The sequence below is a fragment of the Taudactylus pleione genome, unplaced genomic scaffold (assembly GCF_031769625.1).
Source record: "Taudactylus pleione unplaced genomic scaffold, aTauple2 ptg000314l, whole genome shotgun sequence".
NCBI lineage: Eukaryota > Metazoa > Chordata > Amphibia > Anura > Myobatrachidae > Taudactylus > Taudactylus pleione.
In genome coordinates this window covers 6351143-6373525 of record NW_028284715.1, presented here as the reverse complement: position 1 = coordinate 6373525, position 22383 = coordinate 6351143, and the positions used below count along the sequence as shown (strand labels likewise).

At 42.1% G+C, this 22383-nt stretch overlaps 1 protein-coding gene across 14 annotated transcripts in view; it reads left to right on the top strand.

Moving 5' to 3' along the window:
• RIMS2 (regulating synaptic membrane exocytosis 2) overlaps positions 1 to 22383 on the top strand; it is an 801312-nt gene that overhangs the window by 487678 nt on the left and 291251 nt on the right. For all 14 annotated transcript variants that reach the window (XM_088442657.1, XM_088442652.1, XM_088442648.1 and 11 more), the window contains 4 exons: positions 12984 to 13083; positions 17045 to 17168; positions 18147 to 18193; positions 21600 to 21712. In XM_088442657.1, coding sequence (XP_088298783.1) covers positions 12984 to 13083; positions 17045 to 17168; positions 18147 to 18193; positions 21600 to 21712 — 384 coding nt within the window. The remainder of the gene's footprint in view (positions 1 to 12983; positions 13084 to 17044; positions 17169 to 18146; positions 18194 to 21599; positions 21713 to 22383) is intronic.

Genomic DNA, 22383 nt, shown 5'->3' with positions numbered 1-22383 from the left:
CTACACCCAAGGTCGTCGATCCATCCATGGGATAAAAAGAGAAAGAGAGAGAAAAAAAAAAATTAATATGACAGATATAGAGAGAGAGAGGGGGGAGAATACAAATGCCCGGCTGTGATATAGAGGAACAAACAATTTAAGTGGTGATAGGAGTTTGGTTATCTAATAACTGGTAAGAGTACCACGAAGTGAATTGAAAGCACCGTTGTATTGCCAGTTTAGTTGAAGAGGGTAATGTTTGAATATATTTGCCCCAGCATTGAAAAAGCGCAGGGGTTAGAGTTTCCCTATCTAAAGATGCCTCCAGCCAATCCATATTAAACAAAAAGAGTAGTCTAGAAGTGGCCATACAGTTGGCGGTGTGTTATGAATCCATTGTTGTAGTATGGCCTTCCGACCCACTGCGGATAGAATTACTATAAGTTTTTTATCAGATTTGGGAATCTCAGGTTGGTCAGCTAGATAGCCAAATAGAGCCCATGACGCAGTACATCTAAAACGTATGCCTAGCACCTCAGACCCATAATGTTGTAACTCACTCCAAAACTTCCTTATGTGTCGGCATTCCCAGAGGCAATGCATGATATCTGCATCTGTAGTTGAGCATTTGGTGCATCTCGACTCGTCCGATATACCCATCAAATGGCGTTTTTTGGGTGACAAATATGCCCTATGTAGTAGTTTATATGCCATCTCTTGGTAGGAGCTGGCAGGAATGAGCTTTAAGTTAGTTTGAAAAGTCTCCAAAATTAGATTTGGGGACATAGAGGGAATCTGGGAGGACCATTTACCCAATTCCAAAAGTTCGGTTTCTGGATCTATTTCTGTGCGTATACGTGTATATATTGTTGAGATGGAATATGTAGTGATGTACGTGAGAGAGTCTAGGGGGTTTACATTATCCTGTTCATCCAATTGGGGAAGGATAGAACGTAGATAATGGATAGCTTGGTAATAATAGAATTTGTGTTGGGGTCTAAGTCCATATTTTTCCATGGCTTCGTTGAAGGTGAGGGGGAGGTATGAGTCGTTTAAGAGTGTTCGTAAATTTAAGATTCCAGAAGAGCGCCAGGCGGAAAAGGGCAATGATATCTCACCTTTCTGAAAGTCTAGATTACCAATAAACGGTAGTGCTAGGGAGTGGAATTGTTGGAGTTTGAGTAGTTTTCTAGAGGATTGCCATGCCTGGATAGTAGATATGAGGAGAGGGTTATTAAAATTAAGTGACTGCAATCTCGACATCCCCATATGTAGCAAATAACTAAGAGATAGAGGAACGCATAACTGAGACTCCAACTCAACATCTGTGTATATATTGTTTTCAGTGATCCAATCTATAGCGAAGCATAGAAGACAGGCTAAATTATACTGTCTAATATTCGGTAAGTTTACTCCCCCCCTTGGTACGGTTTGAGACAGTTTCTTTTGGCTAATTGTAGGCCTTTTATTATTCCAGATAAATTTTGAGACAGTGGCGTTGAGTAAAGATCTGATTTTGTAAGTAGAAGAGGAGTCATCTGCAGGATATATAGCAGTTTTGGGAAACAAGCCATTTTAAATAAATTACAGCGTCCTAACAAGTTAATAGGTAGATTTTGCCACAGGCTGAGTTTGGTTTTTATTTTGCGACTAATTGGATCAATATTTAGGGTATATAAATGGGCTAGATGAGATGGAAGTGCCACCCCTAAATAAGTAAGGTGGTTGTTTGCCCACTGAAAAGGAAATGTATTACTCCATCCCCTCTCCACCTGTCTAAATATGGCCAAAGCTTCTGATTTTTCAAAATTGATGGAAAAGCCTGCAAATGAGGAGAACCGATCTATGGCCCCAATTAATAGGGGGATGGATTGTCTGGGGTTGGACGTAAATATGAGGAGGTCGTCTGCAAATGCTGTAACACGTATCTCTCGTTTGCCAATTTTAATGCCAGTAAATCCAGGCAACTGTATAATATACCGAATAAAGGGTTCCAAGGCCAGGTTAAAGAGAAGGGGCGAGAGAGGGCACCCCTGTCTAGTTCCCCTCTCAAGTTGAAATGAAGGAGAGGTCACGTTATTTACCACTATTTGGGCAGTGGGTGTATCGTAGAGGGTTTTTATTAAATTACAGAAGGCTACACCAAAGCATTGATGGTGCAATACTCTATCAAGATGGGACCATGCTATTTTATCGAATGCTTTTTCTGCATCTAAATTAACGAGTATGTTATCCATAGCTTTGTGCATATGAGTATATGTTATTGCGGCAATAGCGGCTCGTATGCCTTGTACCGATTGCCTATTCTTAACAAAACCAAGCTGCGCAGGGGAAATTAGTTGGGGTAGATATGTCTGTAGGCGATTTGCCATCAATTTAGTAAGGATTTTAAAATCCTGATTCAACAGGGAAATGGGGCGATGGGAGCCCACCAGAGTTGGGTCTTTGCCAGGTTTCGCTAACACAACAATTGTAGTTTCATTGAATCTAAGAGGAGTCTCTTTAGTAGTGAGAATGTGATTATAGAGTTTTGTCAACGTTGGGGTTAGTTCCTCTCGAAGCATCTTATAAAACTCTGCTCCAAAGCCATCGGGGCCAGGGCTTTTGTTATTTGGGAGAGATTTAATAGTGTCAATCACCTCTTTTTCTGTGATGGGATCGTCCAGGGATTCTCTTTCTTCCTGAGATAATTTAAGAAGATGGGCCTCCCTCAAGAAGGAGTGTCCCTCGCTAATGTCATCTGGACCCCTGGTGTATAGTGATTTGTAAAAATTTGCAAACTCAACGCAGATATCAGTCGGAGTGGTAAGGATGGTATTAGAGTTTTTTATGGCGTTCACCCAAGTCTTAGTGTGTGGGCCTTTAATAAGATTGGCCAATAACTTCCCTGATTTATTTCCCCATCTATGGAATTTATTTCTCTGATAGTCATGTTTAGTTTGGGCTTGTTCAGTGAGAAAGGTGTCGTATATCTGTCTAGCAGAGAGATATGCTTCCCTGTGTATAGGATTATCAGACCGTTTATAGGTCCAATAAGATGCTGTGAGTGAAGAACTTAGCTCTTGCAGACGGGTGGTGAAGTGTTTGCATTTGGAATGGATATATGAGATGATATGTCCCCTAAGGACGGCTTTGGAAGCCCCCCAGAATAGCGGCGTGTCCGCCATGTGTGGTGAATTGTCGTTAACATGGGTCAGCCATGTGTGTTTAAGAAATAGAAAAAAGTCTTGGGATTTATTAAGGTATGCAGAAAAACGCCAGCATTTGGAGAAGTGTCGGGGCAGGGTTAATTGAATAGCCATAACTATCGGGGCATGATCTGATATGATAATGTTCTTAATGGATGTATTAGTGACTTTATGAAACAGGTGTTAGGATATAAATAGATAGTCAATACGAGAGTGGGTGGAATGTGGGTGAGAATAAAAGGAGTAGTCTCTCTGGAGTGGGTGAAGCACACGCCACGGGTCCAGTAAATCTAGTTGTGTACAAAAGGAGGAAAGAAGAAAATGGGAGTGGTCAAGGACCTGTGCACTCACCCCAGATCTGTCCAAGGATGGATCGACAACTTTATTCAGGTCACCCCCCAATATAAGATTCTGGCTGCCCCAGGAAAGAACCTTCTGCAAAAGTGCTGCAAAAAAAATTTGATTAGAAGTATTCGGAGCATATATATTAAGTAGGGTATAGACCACATCATCAATCTTAATATCTAATAACATATATCTCCCATCGGGATCTAAGTATTTCCTGCAGATGGAGTACTGTAGATTTTTATGGAGTAAAATGGCCACCCCTCTGGTTTTGTTGCAGTATGGAGCGGAGATACAATCTCCAATCCATACCGCCTTCAGAGAATTTCTGGGATCATCGGTCCAGTGGGTTTCCTGGAGAAAAGTTATATGTGGAGACATACGGCCAAGGTGTGTAGTCACCTTTTTTCGTTTGATGGGACTATTAAGCCCTTCAACGTTCCATGATATTATATTAAATGGAAGAAGTGGAGCATCACTCTCTACAGATGATTGAGGTGGGGTAAGGTTTACTATGTTAACCTACCCCCACAGCTGGAATCGGCAAAAAAAAAGATTCAAGGACACAAAGGGGTCCCCTCCTGTCCCAGCACGAGAGGAGGGGAGAGCCCCTGGAAGATCCAAACCCCAGGCACAGACAAGCACAAAACATATCAACATTCAACAAAACAATAAACATAAAAAAATTGTGTAAAGAAGATAAAAAATGGTATTTCGTGTGCATATATGGTTAATCAATATATCCACAGTGTGGCCTATATTCATAAGTAAGACAAGCAAAGTGGAATGTAAGAAAACTCAAATGCAGATCAGTCAAGTATCAGGGCGCAAAAAATGAGCTCTTGCTGCATCTGGATCTTCGAAGAAGAGTGGTTTTCCTCCCTCAAATACCCGCAATCTGGCCGGGTATAGCAGAGAAAATTTGACTTTAGTGTCAAATAGATGCTTGCATATCGGGGCAAAGTCTCTGCGTTTGTTAGTGACGTGAACAGAAAAGTCCTGGAACATGAGAAGACGTTTCCCTTTGTATGATAAACTGGCTGTTTTGCGGTAGTGATCCAAGAGCTTGGTTTTATCTGCGTAATTTAAGATTTTCATTATAACAGGACGCGGGCGGTCGGAGGTGTTTTTGCGATCTGGACCAATTCTGTGTGCCCTCTCAATGGCCAGCGGCACCCCCTTTAAGTCCATGGCTAGTTGTTCCGGAATCCAGTTAGAAAGGAGATCTAGTAACTCGTGACCCTTTATTGATTCTGGGATGCCTATGACCCGCAGGTTGTTGCGCCTGCTACGGTTCTCTAGGTCATCCAGTTTGTCGGTGAGGGTAGCGATGTCCTTATGTTGAGATTCGATGGTTTGTTGGGCAGTGCTCAGGTCGTCTTCTAATGTTGATACCCTCTGCTCCATTTCGTCTAAACGAGTAGAATGTTGGGTTAGTTGAGATAAAGTAGACTCAATAGCTTCTTTGATTCCTGCAAGTTTTTCATCGAGCAGAGGGCCCAAGATAGCAGCAATATCAGCAGGTTTCATCTTAGATGTTTTAGAGTTGGTTGATGATTTGCGTTTGCGGTAGGTGGCAGAGCGAGTGGTAGAGCAGTCTGAGTCAGAGGAGTTTCCACCAGGGGTATCGTCTCGGGGGGCTAGAGCCAGTAGGGGTCATCGAAGAGGAAATTAGAAATTTTTTCATAAAGGATGCAAGCTCAGGATCAGATGTGTATTTATGTTACGCAGAGGTTATTAAGGCCACACACGTGGACACATCCAAAAAAGGTCTACATGAGGAGATTTGAGTTGAAAGATGTAAACTTGAGTATTGTCGAAGGTGTCATTTCAGCATGGATCAGAAACAGGAGTTTGGTGTCACTTTCACATGAGTGTAATTACAACAGGTTACCACAGGGGGGAGTCAGATCCGTACACATGTAGCAGTATACTGAGGCAGGTGAGAAATGAGCTATGGCAGCACCCCACCCCCTCCAAACAGGCAAACAGGACGACAAGGGAGAGGGAGAGTGGGAACCTCACCACCCGGTCCCAGGAGGGCTGTAGCAGCGCTGGTCCAGGCACAGGGGCTCCAGAATCAGTCAGTTGATCCCCACAGCGCCGCAAGATGCAGAGCAGGCGTCTCCAGCACACCGTAAGATGAGAGGTCGGGTCCCCGCCGGCCGCCCAGGACACAGCCACAGTCAGTAGGAGAGTCAGGTAAGGCTCCGGAGGCGCGGGGAAGCCCAGTGGGTATAGGAGGAGCGGAGGCGCCGTGTCGGGGGCCTAATTAAAGATGGCGGCCGGGTGTATTCACCGGACTAGAGCTCTGCCGTTTGTCTCTTCTGTGGCACCCCCCTGGCTCCCCAAGGGCATCCGGAGGCGGGAGGTAGCAGCGCCGATATCTCTCGGTGAGGGGCAGGCAGCAGTGGTAGCGGCGGCCCAGCGATATCCGCTAGATGTGGGCCCGGTCAGAGCCACTAATTGAGGCCCCGGCTTCTCGCTGTAGGTAGGCCGCGCCTTGCAGCAGGTCGTCGGAGCCCCTCGGCGCTCACAGGCAGGTGCCGGCAGGATGGGCTAACAATAGTGAACCCCTGTGCAGGGGTTGAGGGTGGGGATTCCTCAAGAAAATGTCCCAAATATGGGTATTGTGCGGGAGCCAAGGTGAAGCACGTCCACCCAGTCTGCCGGTCAGGACACGCTGTCTCAGTGGTTTTTAATATTTACCATCTGCAATGACATTCTAACCAAGTTCAGGAAGGGTTCCTTGATGTGGATTGTAATCCTTGATTGCCTACCTAAACCGAACCACAACCAGTAGCTATGGAAGGGAACCTCTTCTCATTTTTAAACTGCTCAAACCATCCTTATCGTATTACTGTACCATCATTGCCTGCACACAACAGAGGTAATTTACAAAGCAAAAAGTGACTGAGGCGCAGTAAAATATATGCTTGGTAGTGCCATGAGCAATGCCCCCCACAGCAGATAGAGTGTGTGCATGTGCCTTGTCATTCAGGGCAATGAGATAATGAGATTAGGGGGTGGAGACTGCACATTTTTAGGATACTTGCTGGGCTCATGGCCTTTTCCATCCCACAAAAGTTTTCTATTTTTGCACCAACCCTGAGCACGCAGAGATCGGGTCTTAGCCCAGTGGTTCCCAAACTTTCTTAAATCAAGGCGCACTGGAGTATCAGCATTGTTTTCACTGCACCCCTAGGTCAAATGTTTCTTATTAAGAAATGTATCAAAAATGATTAAATTAAGTAAATTGTGCTTACCTGACTTGCTTAGGTTCATTTACTGTATGTGGTGTGGACAGGGTTGTCCTTCTGTTTGTCCACATATTTTATGATTGATTTTAGGATTGATAGCCACCAGCTCTGGTTTAGCCTATCACATTGACCATAATCAATTTGATTTGTTTCTGGCCACCAACCTGTGGCACCCCTGCAAGAGCCCCGCGGCACCGCAAGGGTGCCATGGCACCCAGTTTTGAGAACCACTGTCCTAATCTACATTTTTAAAGGGGCATGTCTTGCTCCAGTCGCACTTGTTCGGTAGGGGAGTGCCTATCTTGGCACAACTTTCCCAGTATAATACAAGGCTTCAAACACAGAAAAGTGCTGTATGTATTAAAAACTGATCCTGCTTTCCTCTCACTTGCGTGGTTAATTTAAGCCATTAGTAAGACTGCCAATAGCGTCGGATGGACTTCGTGTGATATCACCCTGTGCCAAAGTCTTACTATTTCCAGCTTTCCAATATCCCTAGATGCACTTCTACTTAGCGTGGGTGGGGCAGCTGGGAACACGGGTGCTAGACCAAAGCGGTTTGCCTCTCGGGGCACGTCATGAATAAACACCAGTGTGCTAGTAATAGTAGTTATTATGATGAAACACAAATATATAAAATACTGAACGTCTTGAGCCTTTTCCAGCTCAGCATTCTGCATTCTCATTGTGTAGCACCTCTAGATCTTGGCTCACACCGCTGATACGATCCCGGGGATTCTCTTCACGCTGAATTTCTCCAGCACAAAATTCATGTTCTAAAAAAGCCACGTCCTCCGTCCTGAGCGGCACAAATGAATGTGTCAGTCTCCTCAGAAATAATTTAGCACCTAGAAGCACAGCATTTTGAAGACATAAAAGCTCTGCCTGGCACATGCAATCTGGCAATTTTTCTTTTTGTTGCAGATCCCCACACCTTCTGCTATTTGATCTTTGGTTCTATTCACAATAGCGTCCCAGGATTTTATTGTATACGCTTCCATTTCATCTGCAGAGAAGGGATCTCATGATTCCAACAGCCCTGCTCTAAATGTAGAACACCCTGAAGTACCCTGAGGCTTCTAACACTGCAGCTTCAGATCACGACCTCTTGTTCTAAATATGTCGCCCCCCCCCCCCCCCCACATGAAATATGCTATCTTTCTTTAATCATGAAACCCTTTAATATGCTTAGGAACCATACATAACCATATTCTCCTTTCTGTCTCCCATCCCATCTCCCTCTTTCATCCACCAGCTTGGAACATGGGACATAATAAAGATGACATAGATTGTAGTGATGCACATTTTTTTAAATTAAAATACAGATGGAGCAGGCTTTATTGTACCGATCAGCACAGCGCAGGACCCTAAGCCAGAGCCTGCAGTGGATTTGTTCAAGAGCAGTGCTGGCAGAAGTTCTTTAGTTAATCCTTTACAGCAATGCAGCAAAACCATCTGCATTACTATACTAAACAAAGGGATGTACGTTGGCAATTTTTTTTTTAACAATGTTGATAAATATGTTACAAGCCAAGTCAAAGTGTTGACATTCATGATGTCGACATCACAGTTTCAACATTTATGATGTCGACATTGAACTTGTCTGCATTTGCAGAATGTCAACATGTTTACCATGGAGGGTTAGGCTGCGAGCGAGAGGAGAGATTAATGTTAGGCACTAAGGGGGAGGGTTAGCGATACTCACTGCCGGAAGTGCCACTGGATACGCCGGACCTGGAAGACACCACCGGAGCCATCAGACCCACCGTACCAGGTAAGTAGTAGTAGTGGTAGACCATCAGGGACTTTTGTCAACAGAGTCGACATTTCATCAATATCGACATGGTCATTGTCGACATGTTGAAATTTTGACCATGTCGAAATTCTCAAGTCAGCATGATAAATGTCAACAAAATATACCACACCCAAAAGAGACATATTACATGATTATTAGTAACTATCATACTGTGTCTAAACCTAGATTTAGCACCTTAGATGTGGTGCATATAGTGTGTATCAGTGATGGGCAGCAGGTGGGCCGGGGGCCACATGCATCCCTCCAAGTCTTTGTTTGCCGGTCTCAGCTTGTTCCTACTTTGTTATTTTATTCGTGTGTTATAACTTGTGATTCTCATTCAAAGGGCCTAATGATATGCTATTACTACACTGAGGAGATCTCCTTAAATGCCTATTTTATTTCCTTAAGCGGAAAATGGTGGCCGTCGAGTTACCAGTTAGACATTTATAGGCACAATAATATTGGCATAGTCTCTTTGTAAATCATCTGAAACCGATTTTTAACTCGGCAACCTACATGTTCCGTTTTAGGATAAAATAGGCATTTAGAGGAAAATCCTCAGTCTAGTTATTACAGATAGGTATCTCGTTCATTGATTAAATGTAGTCAGTTAACTTGCTCTACTACAGAGATTTACAGGGGTATTCAATTTGGAGCGAAAATTTCGGAATCTGCGATAAATTATCGCTGATGACGTAATTTTCGCCGATTTCAATTATCCCCGTATTCAATTTCAAAGACTTTTTGCAGGTTCGAAAAGTCTTTGAAAAAAAACGGGGATAACTTTTCACAAAAAATAGCCTGCACCCCTGGGAATGACATTTTAAAAATAGGTCAAAAAAAGTTTTTTTTTAAAAATAGGGACACCCCAAAAAATTCATTTAAAAATTGGGGTGAAAAAAAAAAGGAAAAAAGTGTTTAAAAATAGGGAAATAGGTTCAGGGCTATTCTGCAGGTGTTTTCTAAAATAGATTATTAGCGGCAGGTGCATTTTTGCAGAATTTTTTAAAAATTACTTTAGGGACATAAAAATATGCTAGTACCCATTTTCATGTACCGCAAATTTGATGGGACCACTTAAAAAAACGAAAAAAAATAACCTAAGTGCTCTCCTGCATCACTTCTTCAATGTCGGGAAAAAAACGCCTGCCGCGGCTATTTAAAACCCAGACTTTCATTTGCAGGCTAAAACGGGGGTACCCATAGTGATCCCCTATGTTTTGACAGCTTTAGGGGGGTCCTACAATTTATTCCAGGTAAATCCCATTTTTTTCGTCGATCCTATTTCGCCGACGATACTTTATCCCAGGAACAGCTCCGATGTGGAGCGAAAAGTACAGCATGGACTTTTCGCTCCCATATTGAATACCCCTCTTAGAGTAATGTGCGGCCCTTTTGAAGGTTATAGAACAACCCAATGGTGCTCCTGAAGTGTATCACCTCATTGGACTATACAGTACGTTTATCTATTTGCTTGTACATTGTCCCCCAGATATTAATATGACATGTGCTGTATTCACTTAATTTTTCCAGCAAGATACACAAATGTCATATTTTGACATATAATTGTCAAATGTTATTACATTTCTTGTACTTTTGTTGTTTATAATGTCCACATGTTAACATGGTGACAGGTTTGGCTGTGCCTTATATCCTTCTGTTATCGTATGTGTGCCTATTTTTATATATATAGCCAACGCCAAAATTATTGGCACCCCTCAAGAAGTTGGGAAAAAAAACCCCAATCATATACAATAAACGATACATATAATGATTCAAATGTTCCTAAAAATTGTTAGCAGAAATTGCTTAGCATTTATATCGCAGACCTCATTCCTATGAGAGTGTTTTATTTTAAGAATAGTATATTCTTTCAAAACATATGAGGCAAAATGATTGGCACCCCTAAAGAACATTTTAAACAAAACCAAAATTATTGGCACCCCTAAAGAACATATTAAAACAGTACCAAGACTATTGGCATGCCTAAAAAAATATATTTTGAGCAAAACCAAAATTATTGGCACCCCTAAAGAACATTTTAAACAAAACCAAAATTATTGGCACTCCTAAAGAATTTTTTAAGCAAGACCAAGACGATTGCCACTCCCTAAAGAATATTTTAAAGAAGATCAACACTAATGGAACCTCTAAAGAACATTTTTTTTTTTTTTAAATCACCCTTAAAAATATTTTAAACAAAAGTAATATACATCATAGTACAAAAAAACTCCAGGAACCCAATTGTTGGCTATGACACTTTCTTGCATTAAAATGAGGTTACACACATGTAAAAATCCCTTTGTCATCCATCAGCATGGCTAAAACCAAATTGCTGGCAACTGAAATTAGACAGATGGTTGTAGGCCTGCACAGATTAGGAAATGTTTATAAAAAAATTAGTGGTCAGTTGAAATTACTATTAATCACAATCAGTATGGTAATAAAGACAAGTATGAAACATTTGCCAGGAAGAGGACGCATTAGCACACTGCCCCGACGTACAGTGAGGAGGATGGTACATAAAGATCACAGTTTCAATTTTGCACAGATTAGTTGAATCTTGGGGTTTTAAAATGTCAAAATCTGTTGTCAGGTGCCATCTGCATGACCAGAAGCTTTTTTGGAAGAGTTCCACGAAAGAAGCCTTTCCTTAGAGAAAGGAGCAAAATTCAGCATCTGTACTTTGCAAAATGTTGTTAGAACTGCAAACTGAATCACGTTATGGGGTCAGATGAGACAAAATGGAACTTTTTAGCCATGCACACCAAAAAAGTAAAGGGACTGAAGACATTGAAAGCACCTGATGCCTACTGTTAAATATGATGTTGGGTCATTGCTGATTTGGGGCTGTATTGCTGCTAATGGTCCATGGGCTTTTGTGAAAATCAAAGGCATAATGAATTCCATTCTATACCAGGAGATTTTAGACCAAAATCTGTCTGCCTCTAACCCAGTGTTGACTAACCTTGACACTCCAGCTGTTGTGGAACTATATATCCCAGCATGCCCTGCCACAGTTTTAGCATGCCCTAATAGCAAAACTGTAGCAGTGCATGCTGGGTTATGTAGTTCCATAACAGCTGGAGTGTCAAGGTTAGCCAACACTGCTCTAACCGATGGCTAAAACTTTGCCATTGGTGGACTTTCAGCAAGTCAGTGACCCCAAACTTACATTTAAAATCTGCACTAAAATGGTTACGGGCACTTACAGTCAAAGTTTTGCTATGGCCCCGTCAGTCTCCCGATTTGAACCCAATTCACAACCCTTTGGTGTGTATTGAAGAGAGCAGTCCACAACCTATGAAACAAAAATATGAAGGAGCTGAAATGTTCTGCATGGAGGAGTGGTCCAAAATCCATCAAAAAGTGTTCTCAATCCTTAACCCATATTAATAATGAGGTGCCAATATATTTGGAAGCTGTGCTTTTATTTTTCATTTTGTTACAAAAGAAACCCTTTTCTTTAGTTCGAACACACAGTGATACGCCCAAAATATTACTCATTGCATGTTTGCTTTATGTAATATATTGATTTTAGCTCATTCCCATAAAGCAGTGGTTCCCAACTTTTTCAGTTCAAGGCACCCTTAGGGTCTCCTTCATTTTTTCAAGGCAGCCCGGCAAGGGTGAAAATCCTGATCGTCCCTAAGGTAAGTATCGCTAACCTAATTCTCCCACTAACCCTCCCTTAGGGGTGCCTAACCCTAACCTCCCCCCCAAGTGCCTAAACCTAACCCCCCCTTCCCCGCCGCCTAAACCTAAGTCTCACGGGGGGGTGCCTAACCCTAACCTCCCCCCGGGTATGCCTCACCCTAACCCCCCCTTCTCCTAGCCTAAACCTAACCTCCCGGAGGGGTGCCTAACCCTAAGTCCTCCCCGGGAGCCCTAAACCTAACCCTCCCCCCCGTGGCTATCCGCGCCCGACGCCCGGCATCACTTCGATCGCCTGTCATTGTACCGACGCCGGGAGACCGGCGCCCGGCATCCCGATCGAAGGGACGCCGGGCGATGAGCGCGGATAGCCGCGGGAGGGAGGGTTAGGTTTAGGGTTCCCGGGGGGGGGGGACTTGGGGTTAGGCACCCCCCGGGAGGTTAGGGTTAGGCTAGGGGGAGGGAGGGTTAGGGTTAGGCACCCCCGGGGGGAGGTTAGGCACCCCTAAGGGGGGTTTAGGGGGTAGAATTAGGTTGGACAAAACTTACCTTGGATGATCGGGATTTCCTCCTCTGCCGGGATGCCGCTGTCGGGATTCCAACCGCCGGGCATGGGTCCGGCGGTAATTCATACCGATTCCTTTTATGTAATCTGCGGCTAATTCTATATAAACAGTTGTTCCAGAACCAAGACCTGTTATTTACATTATTCGCCATACTACGTACTTGTGATTAATGTTATGTTTCCGATATTTGTAGGTTGTAGGCGGTAAAATGTCGGAGTCTGGTCATCTCTGCGCTTATATCACCAAAGTGAAGAAAGGAAGCCTGGCGGATACTGTTGGTCGTTTGCGACCGGGTAAGTGGTTTTGTACTTATTTATTCAGAATCTTTTGCTGACAGTTTTTTTTTTTTTCATGTAGGTCACATATATTACGCAGCTCTTTACAGGGAATATTTAGTCATTCACATCAGCCCCTAGCCCAGTGGAGCTTACAATCTATGGGGTCTATGTACTAAGCCCTGGAGTACCAACCAATCAGCTTCTAAATGTCTCTTTACAGGGTGTGTTTGAGAAATGACAGCTAGTTGCTGATTGGTTAGTACTTTATCTCCTACCACTTTATCTCTCTCCAAGGCTTTGTACATAGACCCCTATATTCCTTACCATACGGACACACACATACACTAGGGTCAATTTTTTATTTTTTTTCCCTCAAAAGCCAATTAACCTCAGAGTAAGGTTTTGGATTATGGAAGGAAACTGGAGTTCCAAGAGAAAACCCAGTGAACACAGGGAGAACAGATAAACAACACAAAAAAGAGAGCCCTGGTTGGTATTGAATCCATGAGACCAGTGCTTCGAGGCAGCAATGCTAACCATCGTGTTACCATGCTTCTAATTTTACTTTGACTGCTTAGCATTAATCAATAAAGTGATGTTACAATATGCACCTTTTATACAGTGCCAGATTAAGGCCCTCATGGGCCTGGAGCTGAAATTTACCAAGGGCCTATTGCGTGCTGCTGCAGGGGGTGTGATTACTGATATGGGGGTGTGACCAGTGGTGCGGGGGGTGTGGTCTGTGCCATGGGGCGTGGCTAGCACCATGAAGCATAGCTACCCACCTACATTCAACTATAGGCCCTCATACATCAGCAATTGATTGCAGCAATCGTGCAATTTGCAATCGATTGTGTATAAAAATCTTTCCTTTTTTCAATCGATTGTGGCATCTCTGCAACCTGCAATCAATTGCTGATGTATGGGGGCCTTAACTCAATCTCCCTCCCCTCTTTGATTATATGAAGCATACACCACCTGTTCTATAAAAAAAAAAAATACAAACTATGGTTTATTAATAAAATACAACAAATTTTATAACCGGGAGCTGGGCTGGCTGGGATGCTTGAGGCTGTTGGTGTGGTGGTGGCGGAGAGCAACTATGTGACATCACACGCAGTGCGTCACGTGGCGCGGAGGCGGCGCCGCCGCCGAGTGACTGTGAGTAAGTGGCGTTTCAGAGCTACTAAAGCCCTCCAGGCGCTGTCATCATGTTTTTTAGTTCAACTTTGAGCCACCGGTGCCACGGGTGGGGAGAGCGGCCAGGGGGAGGGCCTCGGATAGGCACTGCAGGCTGCTGTAGAAGGGTAAAAAAATCTGTCTACAGCAGCGCACACAGGCACAGCACAGATCATTCTGTGTGGGCCTATCCTGATTGTGGGCCTGGAGCTGTAGCTCCATCAGCCCCATTAGTAATCCGGCCCTACTTTTATGTCAATAGTTAACTGGTTAATTAGGTGAATTGGGTAAAACGTGTAAGAGGTATATTTACTAAAGTGAGAGTGGAGATGTTGCCCATAGCAACCAATCAGATTCTAGCTATTATCTTCTAGAACAGGGGTTCCCAACCACGGTCCTCAAGGGTCACTAACAGTCCAGGTTTTAAGGATTTAAGCCAAACTTGAGCACAGGTGACTTAATTAGTATTTCAGTTATTTTGATTTAACATCTGTGCTCAAGCATGGAAATCACTAAAGCCAGGACCGTTAGTGTGCCTTGAGGACCGCGGTTGGGAAACACTGTTCTTGAAGTTCTACTTAAATGTTCAGTAGACTTTGATTGGTTGCTATGGGCAACATTTCCATTTCCAAAAACTCTCACTTTAGTAAATATACATTAAGTGTTAAGAATGGAGAAGCAGGACACGTGGTTGTTATTAAGTTTCTGATAGACCTTAGTGAGCTCCTGGGGACATATTGAAGACCAGCGTTCCTTTTATCCACTAGACAACATGATCACATACTGGGAATGTCCTACCACTATACTGGGAACAATGCACAGCTCTGTTCTGTAAGGCACCAGGTGGCTGAAGAGCCGCTCATGTCATTTTTATACTCACCGGAGGTCCTTGGTGTTCATAGTTGAGGGTTAAAATGTCCGTATGTCAATTTGAATGAATCACGTTATCTCCCTTTACTAAAGTCACGTCATTATCAAACACTAAGGAGCCTATAAGTCTGCAGAAATTATTTATGTCGCTAATTTACTTTAACAGTCTTATAGTAATGTGTTAGCTACTGATGATCGTTGTAACACCCCGGCATGTGGAGTCACATTTGTCGTGTCTGTGTATGTTTGAAAGAAACCATAATGATTTAATTTGTATATTTAGCAATGAGTCTAAATATAGCCATATATTTTCATATTTCACCTGCAGTTAATTAGCTGTTCAGGCTAATTGCGGTAAACATCATCGCTGAGCACCAGGTGTTAGGTGCTTGTATCACAGTTGCATTCACTCACAGCTTAACAATTCAAAGTTGTAACACTTTTTTTTTTTACCACTGGGATTTAAATGCAGAAGCTTTATTTATTGCTTCCAATAATGAGCTTAACACTTTGCACCTTGATAAAACCATGCTGCACTGCAAGTGTGGCACATGTAAAATGTGCAGGGAGATTTAGATTTGGGAGGGACGCGTCCTAGCTCAAATCTATATTGCAGCAAAAAAATGAATGTCGGGGCGGCTCTGTTGGGTGCCCAATCTCTGTAACCTGAGGAGAACTAGTGGGTTTCCCAATGTAACCCAAACGGGAATAGAATTGAAAACAGGAGAGTATCTCCGGCACTGAGAAGGGTACTTTCTAGATCAAAACTTCATTGTGATACTTCCGCCAATCAGATTCTACTTATCATTTATCTAGCACCTTCTAGAAAATAATAGCTAAAATCTGATTGGTTGCTATGGGCTACATCTCTACTTCTATAAATCCACACTTTAGTAAATATACCCCCAATGGTTAAAGGAATAATTAAACATTAAAACAATTTAAAAATAATTTATAAACACAGTATCACAATTTAAAAATCGGGCTTAAAAAAAACATAAAAGAAAAATTAAATCATCACTTAAAACTGCAACGCGTTTCACAGCACCCGGCCGCTTCCTCAGGCAGGTTGAATGAATGCTTGTTTAAAGTTGTACAGGCCAGGATTTACTTTTTTTTAAAATTTATTCTTTGTCCTGCTAATAAAACTAGCTGCGGATACTTGTACCAAAGCCCTAGTCTGGAGTACTACTACTTGGCTTCTACATGGCGAGTGCAACCAATTACCCCAGGAGATGGCACCCATACCCTGATCTTGCCACAATATACAAATATAGATGGTTCTTGGTTTTAAATAATTTGTTAAATATAATTTCATCCCATTCATTGTTTTACTTGCAGCATGTTGTTTAAAGTATATTTTGATGTTATGCTTCCTTAACACATAACTGTGTCAGTGTATGGGGCACTTATAGTGTAACACATATAAATCCACCTGGTCAGCGTGGTGTCAATGGATATAGCACTCGGTTTCAGAGATCTTGCCCATTCTGCACCTTTGTAAGAACAATAAAATAAAAAAAATTTGGTATTTATTTCTTATTAGATCCTCTGTCTTCTCTGTGTTGTCTTACGGCAAGATCCAAAGGATTGTATTAAAATTAACTATTAAAAATGTTTGTATTTACAATGTTTAAGAAATAAATTATTGACAGTCTACAGTTTCACTGAGCTGCCATTAGATGTAGAAAACTGGGCTGGTGCAAGAGCACATGTTTGCTTAATGCTGCTCACCCTGGGGTGTAGGAAACACGTTCCGTACGCTTACTTAATTCAACAAGGCTGCATTTGAGGCAACAGACCTTTCTAGTGACCTTGATGTGGGATTATTAGTAGTCTCCTTTTTGACGTAACATAATATCTAGTACTCTTCCAGTTTCTAAAGTCAATTATTTTGTCATCTTTAAACTTTATTTTCTCCCCACAGGTGATGAAGTGTTAGAATGGAATGGTCGGATTTTGCAAGGCGCCACATTTGAAGAAGTTTACAATATAATTCTGGAGTCCAAACCTGAGGCACAAGTAGAATTAGTGGTCTCCAGACCGATAGGGTACGTATCTCTTTAATTATATACACTTGTAGATCTTTCCTTTAAAATTCCAAAATATTATTCTAAACAATCAAAATGCGATCAAAATCTGGGTGAATGATGTTCTCCATCAGAGTGTATGTAAGGGAGCACAATCTGTCCTATGGTCATCTGGCCCCATTGACCAAATAACCAAATTGCCACACGTGTGTGTGTAGGTGTGTGCGTGCGTGCGTGTGTGTGTGTAAATCAATAATAATGATATTCAATGGACTGAGTCTTGATATTGGACCTACCCACCTCCTTCACTGATATTTACAGATGTTTAAAAGATTTGTTTGCTATTTGTTTTGTTATTTTGAGTTAAATGTTTTGTCTTTCTGTAGGTTAACATAACATAATTAGGGGTATATTTACTAGAGTGCAGGTTTTTAGAAGAGGAGATGTTGCCCATAGCAACCAATCAGATTCTACTTATCATTTATTTAGCACCTTCTAGAACAGGGATGGGGAACCTCAAGCCCGGGGGATAATAGCTAGAATCTGACTGGTTGCTATGGGCAATATCTCCACTTCTATAAACCCGCACTAAATATACCCCTTAGTGTCAATAGGAACTAATGAATGGACCTGTCTTTTTCAGTCTTTTAAACTAATATGTTATTATGTTAAATTGTAAGATAAACATTAAAATGTCTGTGATTATTCACCCTGTCATATGGATATTCACTTTATGAATGACGCTTCTGTGAATGTGTCAGGAAAGCCTGGGGGACAAAGTTATTTATATGTGATATAAGCTGTTATATAAGCTGTTATATGCGATTCTTACATAGGTACGCGCTTATTTCTTTCACTCATCCTTAAGCCAAAGTGTCCTCATCGTATGTCTGTATTGAAATTTGCTTTATGTTACCAGTGACGTTATTGGGAGTTCTTGTACAAGGCATTGATGTTTGTGTACATAATGTGTCATGAGAATGTAACTTTTCATTTCAGAGATATACCTAGGATACCTGATAGCACACATGCCCCACAGGATTCCAGTAAGTCCAATGGTGTATTTTATTGCTACTGCACTATTGTTTATTTTCAGCTTTGAGTAAACATTTGACTTGGAAAGACTTGTTTGAAATGTTTTGAAGCGCACCTTTCAGCGGTGACATTGGGGGAAGCAGCCACTTAGTGGACCATACCATTCTTTGGGGAAGATATACTAAGCCTTGGAGAGAGATAAAGTACCAACCAATCAGCTCCTAACTGTCACTTTACATGCTGGGTTTGAAAGAATGACAGTTAGGAGCTGATTGGTTGGTACTTTATCTCCCTCCACTTTATCTCTCTCCACTGCTTAGTACATCTACCCCCCAAAAAATGCTATCACTTCATGATGAACTGGTGATATAAATGAATCTACAAGTCTAATGAATGTTAATTTAGGCTGTAAAATGTCTGCTTTCACTGGGTGTTGGTTATATAAAATGAAATGTGATATGAAACGTATGTTGGTAAAACACAAAAACTGATGTTCTACATGCATTATTGCTTATATAATTATGGTGTTATATAAATGGCTTTTATACTGTTTGGAAATATGATATTTAATACAGTTAAACCTCGCAGACTTATTGTATATGTGAGTGTATAGTTGACCTCTAAAAGTGAAAATTGATGGTGTTGCCCATAGCAACCAATCAGCAATCTTATATATAAAATTCATTGGTCTGCTTGTTTTTTTGTTTGTCCGTCTGGTTATGCATTCGGACACCCCTGCACCGATTGGGATGAAACAAACGTGAGGTGGTCAAGTTGGATCTTGGCCAGGTTTTAGAGGGGTTAGGGTTCCAGTCGGACCTCCCGTTGGTGTACACTGGGCAGAACTTTAACCCAGGGAGCCTGTTCTTAGCCTTTCACTGGATGGATTTGGACAAAAAATTCTCAGAGTGGTAACATTGGATCCCAGAAGACATAGTAGGGGGTTGAGGTTGCGGTCAGACCTTCCGTTGGTGTTCACTAGGCAGAAAATTTTGACCCGGGGATGCTGGCCAGAACTTTGACCCGGGGAGCCTGTTCTAAGCCTTACACTGGATGGATTTCGATGAAAACTTCACAGAGGGATGGCAATTGGTCTGGGATGCCTAAAAGAGTTGTTGGGGTCCCGGTCGGACCTCACTGTGGGTGTGCCGGGAAAAACTTTGACCCAGGGAGCCTGTTTTGGGCCTTCTACTGGATGGATTTGGAAGACATCACATAAGTTAGTTGAAAACTTCACAGAGTGGTAACATTGAATCCTAGAATACATACTAGGGGGTTGAGGTCCTGGTTGGACCTCATGGTGGAGTGTGGACTGTGAAAAACTTTGACCTGAGGAGCCTGTATGGGCCTTCTAATGGATGGATTTAGATGATATCACATAATAAAATTAATAACGGGCAACGCCATGTACTTCAGCTAGTTAGCTATAATTTTCTAGAATGTGCTAAATGAAAAGGTCCATGTTTCCTCTTTAAAAGCTGCAGTTAATCTTTAACCAAATTCCTGGCTGGCTAAATCATAAAGGAAGCGTTAGCCACTTTTGAAACTTTTTTGCAAACTAATAGTGGAAAGATCCACCAATCTTTTTTAAAATACCAGAATGGCTGTTGAATGTCTCAATAAACAACAAATAATCCAGGCGCCAGTCGGGATGTAGGAACTGCCTATCACAGCTGCACACCTACAAAAAGGCTTTTGCTAGCCCTCTTACAACAAACCATATACAAAAAGAAAAATGGTAGGTGGTGCTTGTCAATTACAACAGAGGATTGAGTAAATGATCTATTAATATATTAATATATAGCTTTAACAATAAATGCCCAGCTTTATAAAACTCCCAGGAGTGGGGTTCATTATACAGCATGAATATAGGCATATATTCGAGCAAATGAAAAAGGCACACACATATATATATATATATATATATATATATATATATATATTATTAATAAGTGGCAGGCATCAGATGGTAAAACCAATCAATATAAATGAGGACTCACTGTCCCTTTGAGCCTTTTGTAGCACTTATAATCCCATATACCGATCCTTTGATGTTACTGGATCCATATAGTTCACACAAGTGACTGTATAGTATTTGTCTCCAATAGCCAGATACAGAGTAATAGATTTGTAGCAGTATGTTGTGGCTCAGAGTAATTCTTAACAGGCCGCCGGGTGCCTCAGCTCTCCAAAGGTATGCAGTCAGAAAGCCGACGGTTGAAATGCCGACCGCCGGCTTCCCGACTGGGGACAAATGATAGGTGTCGAAATCCCGGGAGTCCGCCGCCCGGCATACCGAATGAAGGTGCTGCGAGCACGGACAAGAGAGGGTTAGGTTAGGGGCTCCCGGGGGGAGGTTAGGGCCAGGCACCCCCCCTGGAGGGTTAGGTTTAGGTTGTGGGGATGGGGGAATAGGTTTAGGCACTTACGGGAGGGGTTAGGGTTAGGCACTAGGGGGGAGGTTAGGGTTTGGCACCCCTAAGGGAGGGTTAGGGGGGGAGAGGGTTAGGTATAGTTAGTTTACTTACCTATTGGGATCTTCAACGCTGCCGGTCTTCCAGTGTCGGGATTTGAATCCGGCGGTCATTCATGCCGATCCCATCTCCAAGTACTCACAGTGTCCCGGTATTATTTTGCGGATAATGCTTGGCTAATATAACAGGTGTCACGAGTCATCCATAAATGTGAATATTTCTCCCAATGCTGGAGCATGGCACCTCTCTCCACAGGACTCACCCGGCGGAGTCCATAGGATGGAAAGTCCCGCAGTTCTTTAAGCGGTTATACGTGGGGGTGCCGGTAAGTGCGATTGAGTTTCACAGATGAGCTCTGCCACAGGTCCCGTATCCTCGACGCGTTTCCCCGCACCAGACGGCTTTTTCCAGAGGCGGAAAGACATATATTAATATATTAATAAATCATTTCATTAATCCTCTGTTGTAATTGACAAGCGCCACCTACCAATTTTATTTTTGTATACGGCTGTTGAATGTGTCCATAGTTGCAATTCTATTTAGCGAAGGAGAACACATGTAAAAATAAAAAGAAATAAGTAGGATCTAGAATAAATGTCCGGCATATAAAGTTCATTTTCAATTTTCTTATGAATTGGAAAATATCAGTAAATGGCAGTGATTCCCAACCTCGGTCCTCAAGGCACGCTAACAGTCCTGGTTTTAGTAATATCAAAGCTAAAGCACAGATGTTAAATAAAAATTACTGAGTTACTAATAAAATCACCTGTGCTCAGATATGGCTATCCTTAAAACCTGGACTGTTAGTATGCCTTGGTTGGGAACCCCTGGTATATGATATCAGCTTTACTCTGAGATCTCACAACTAAAGATACTGAGTTTATTAGCTGCTTTTTTTTTACTGTTCTTAAAATGATTTATTTGTTTTTTCTATCATTAAAAGGTTCTAGTTCATTTGAATCCCAGAAAATGGATCGCCCCTCCATATCCGTCACATCCCCCATGAGTCCTGGAATGTTGCGTGATGTCCCCCAGTTTCTGTCTGGACAACTCTCAGTAAGTGCAGCTCTCACTTCCTTATTGCAGTCTCTCCGCATTGCCGGCTAGGATTGGATCTCTCTCTCTCACTTGCTGTAAACGCTAGTGCACTCCATACTTGTCACAAATATAGCTATTAGTGAAAATGTTAGTGCACACTACAGAGAGTAGTACCTTGTGTACACTGATTATGAGATGATAGCTGTGTGTAAAGATTATAAGTTAATGTAAATAAACCCACTACAGGCAAAGCTCTAAAAAGGAGTTGAAAACTAGCCTAAGACACCAGAAGGAGACAAATAACCAATCAGATATGTCCTTTCCTCATTCTAATGTAGGCATGGCTGATTAAGGTCATGTCCCATTGATTACTACTACGAGTCACACAGATCTGTAATATATAGTATGTACATTACTTACCACCATTGCTACAATCTAGGTGATATACAGATTTAAATTTGATCACACTGTCCAAGAGGTCTACTTCTGGAATACATAAACTACATTAGCGCAGACCATATGAGGGATCATGAATGTTATGATCTGCATTTTCTATGCTTATTAGGCAAGTGTCTATTTCTTACTTCTAACCCGGTCCTCAGGGCTGTTGCTATGTTATTAAAAGCCCCTGGTCTGGGCACACATTCATTCTCAATAATTCTACCATCACTCACACATTGTACTGGGAA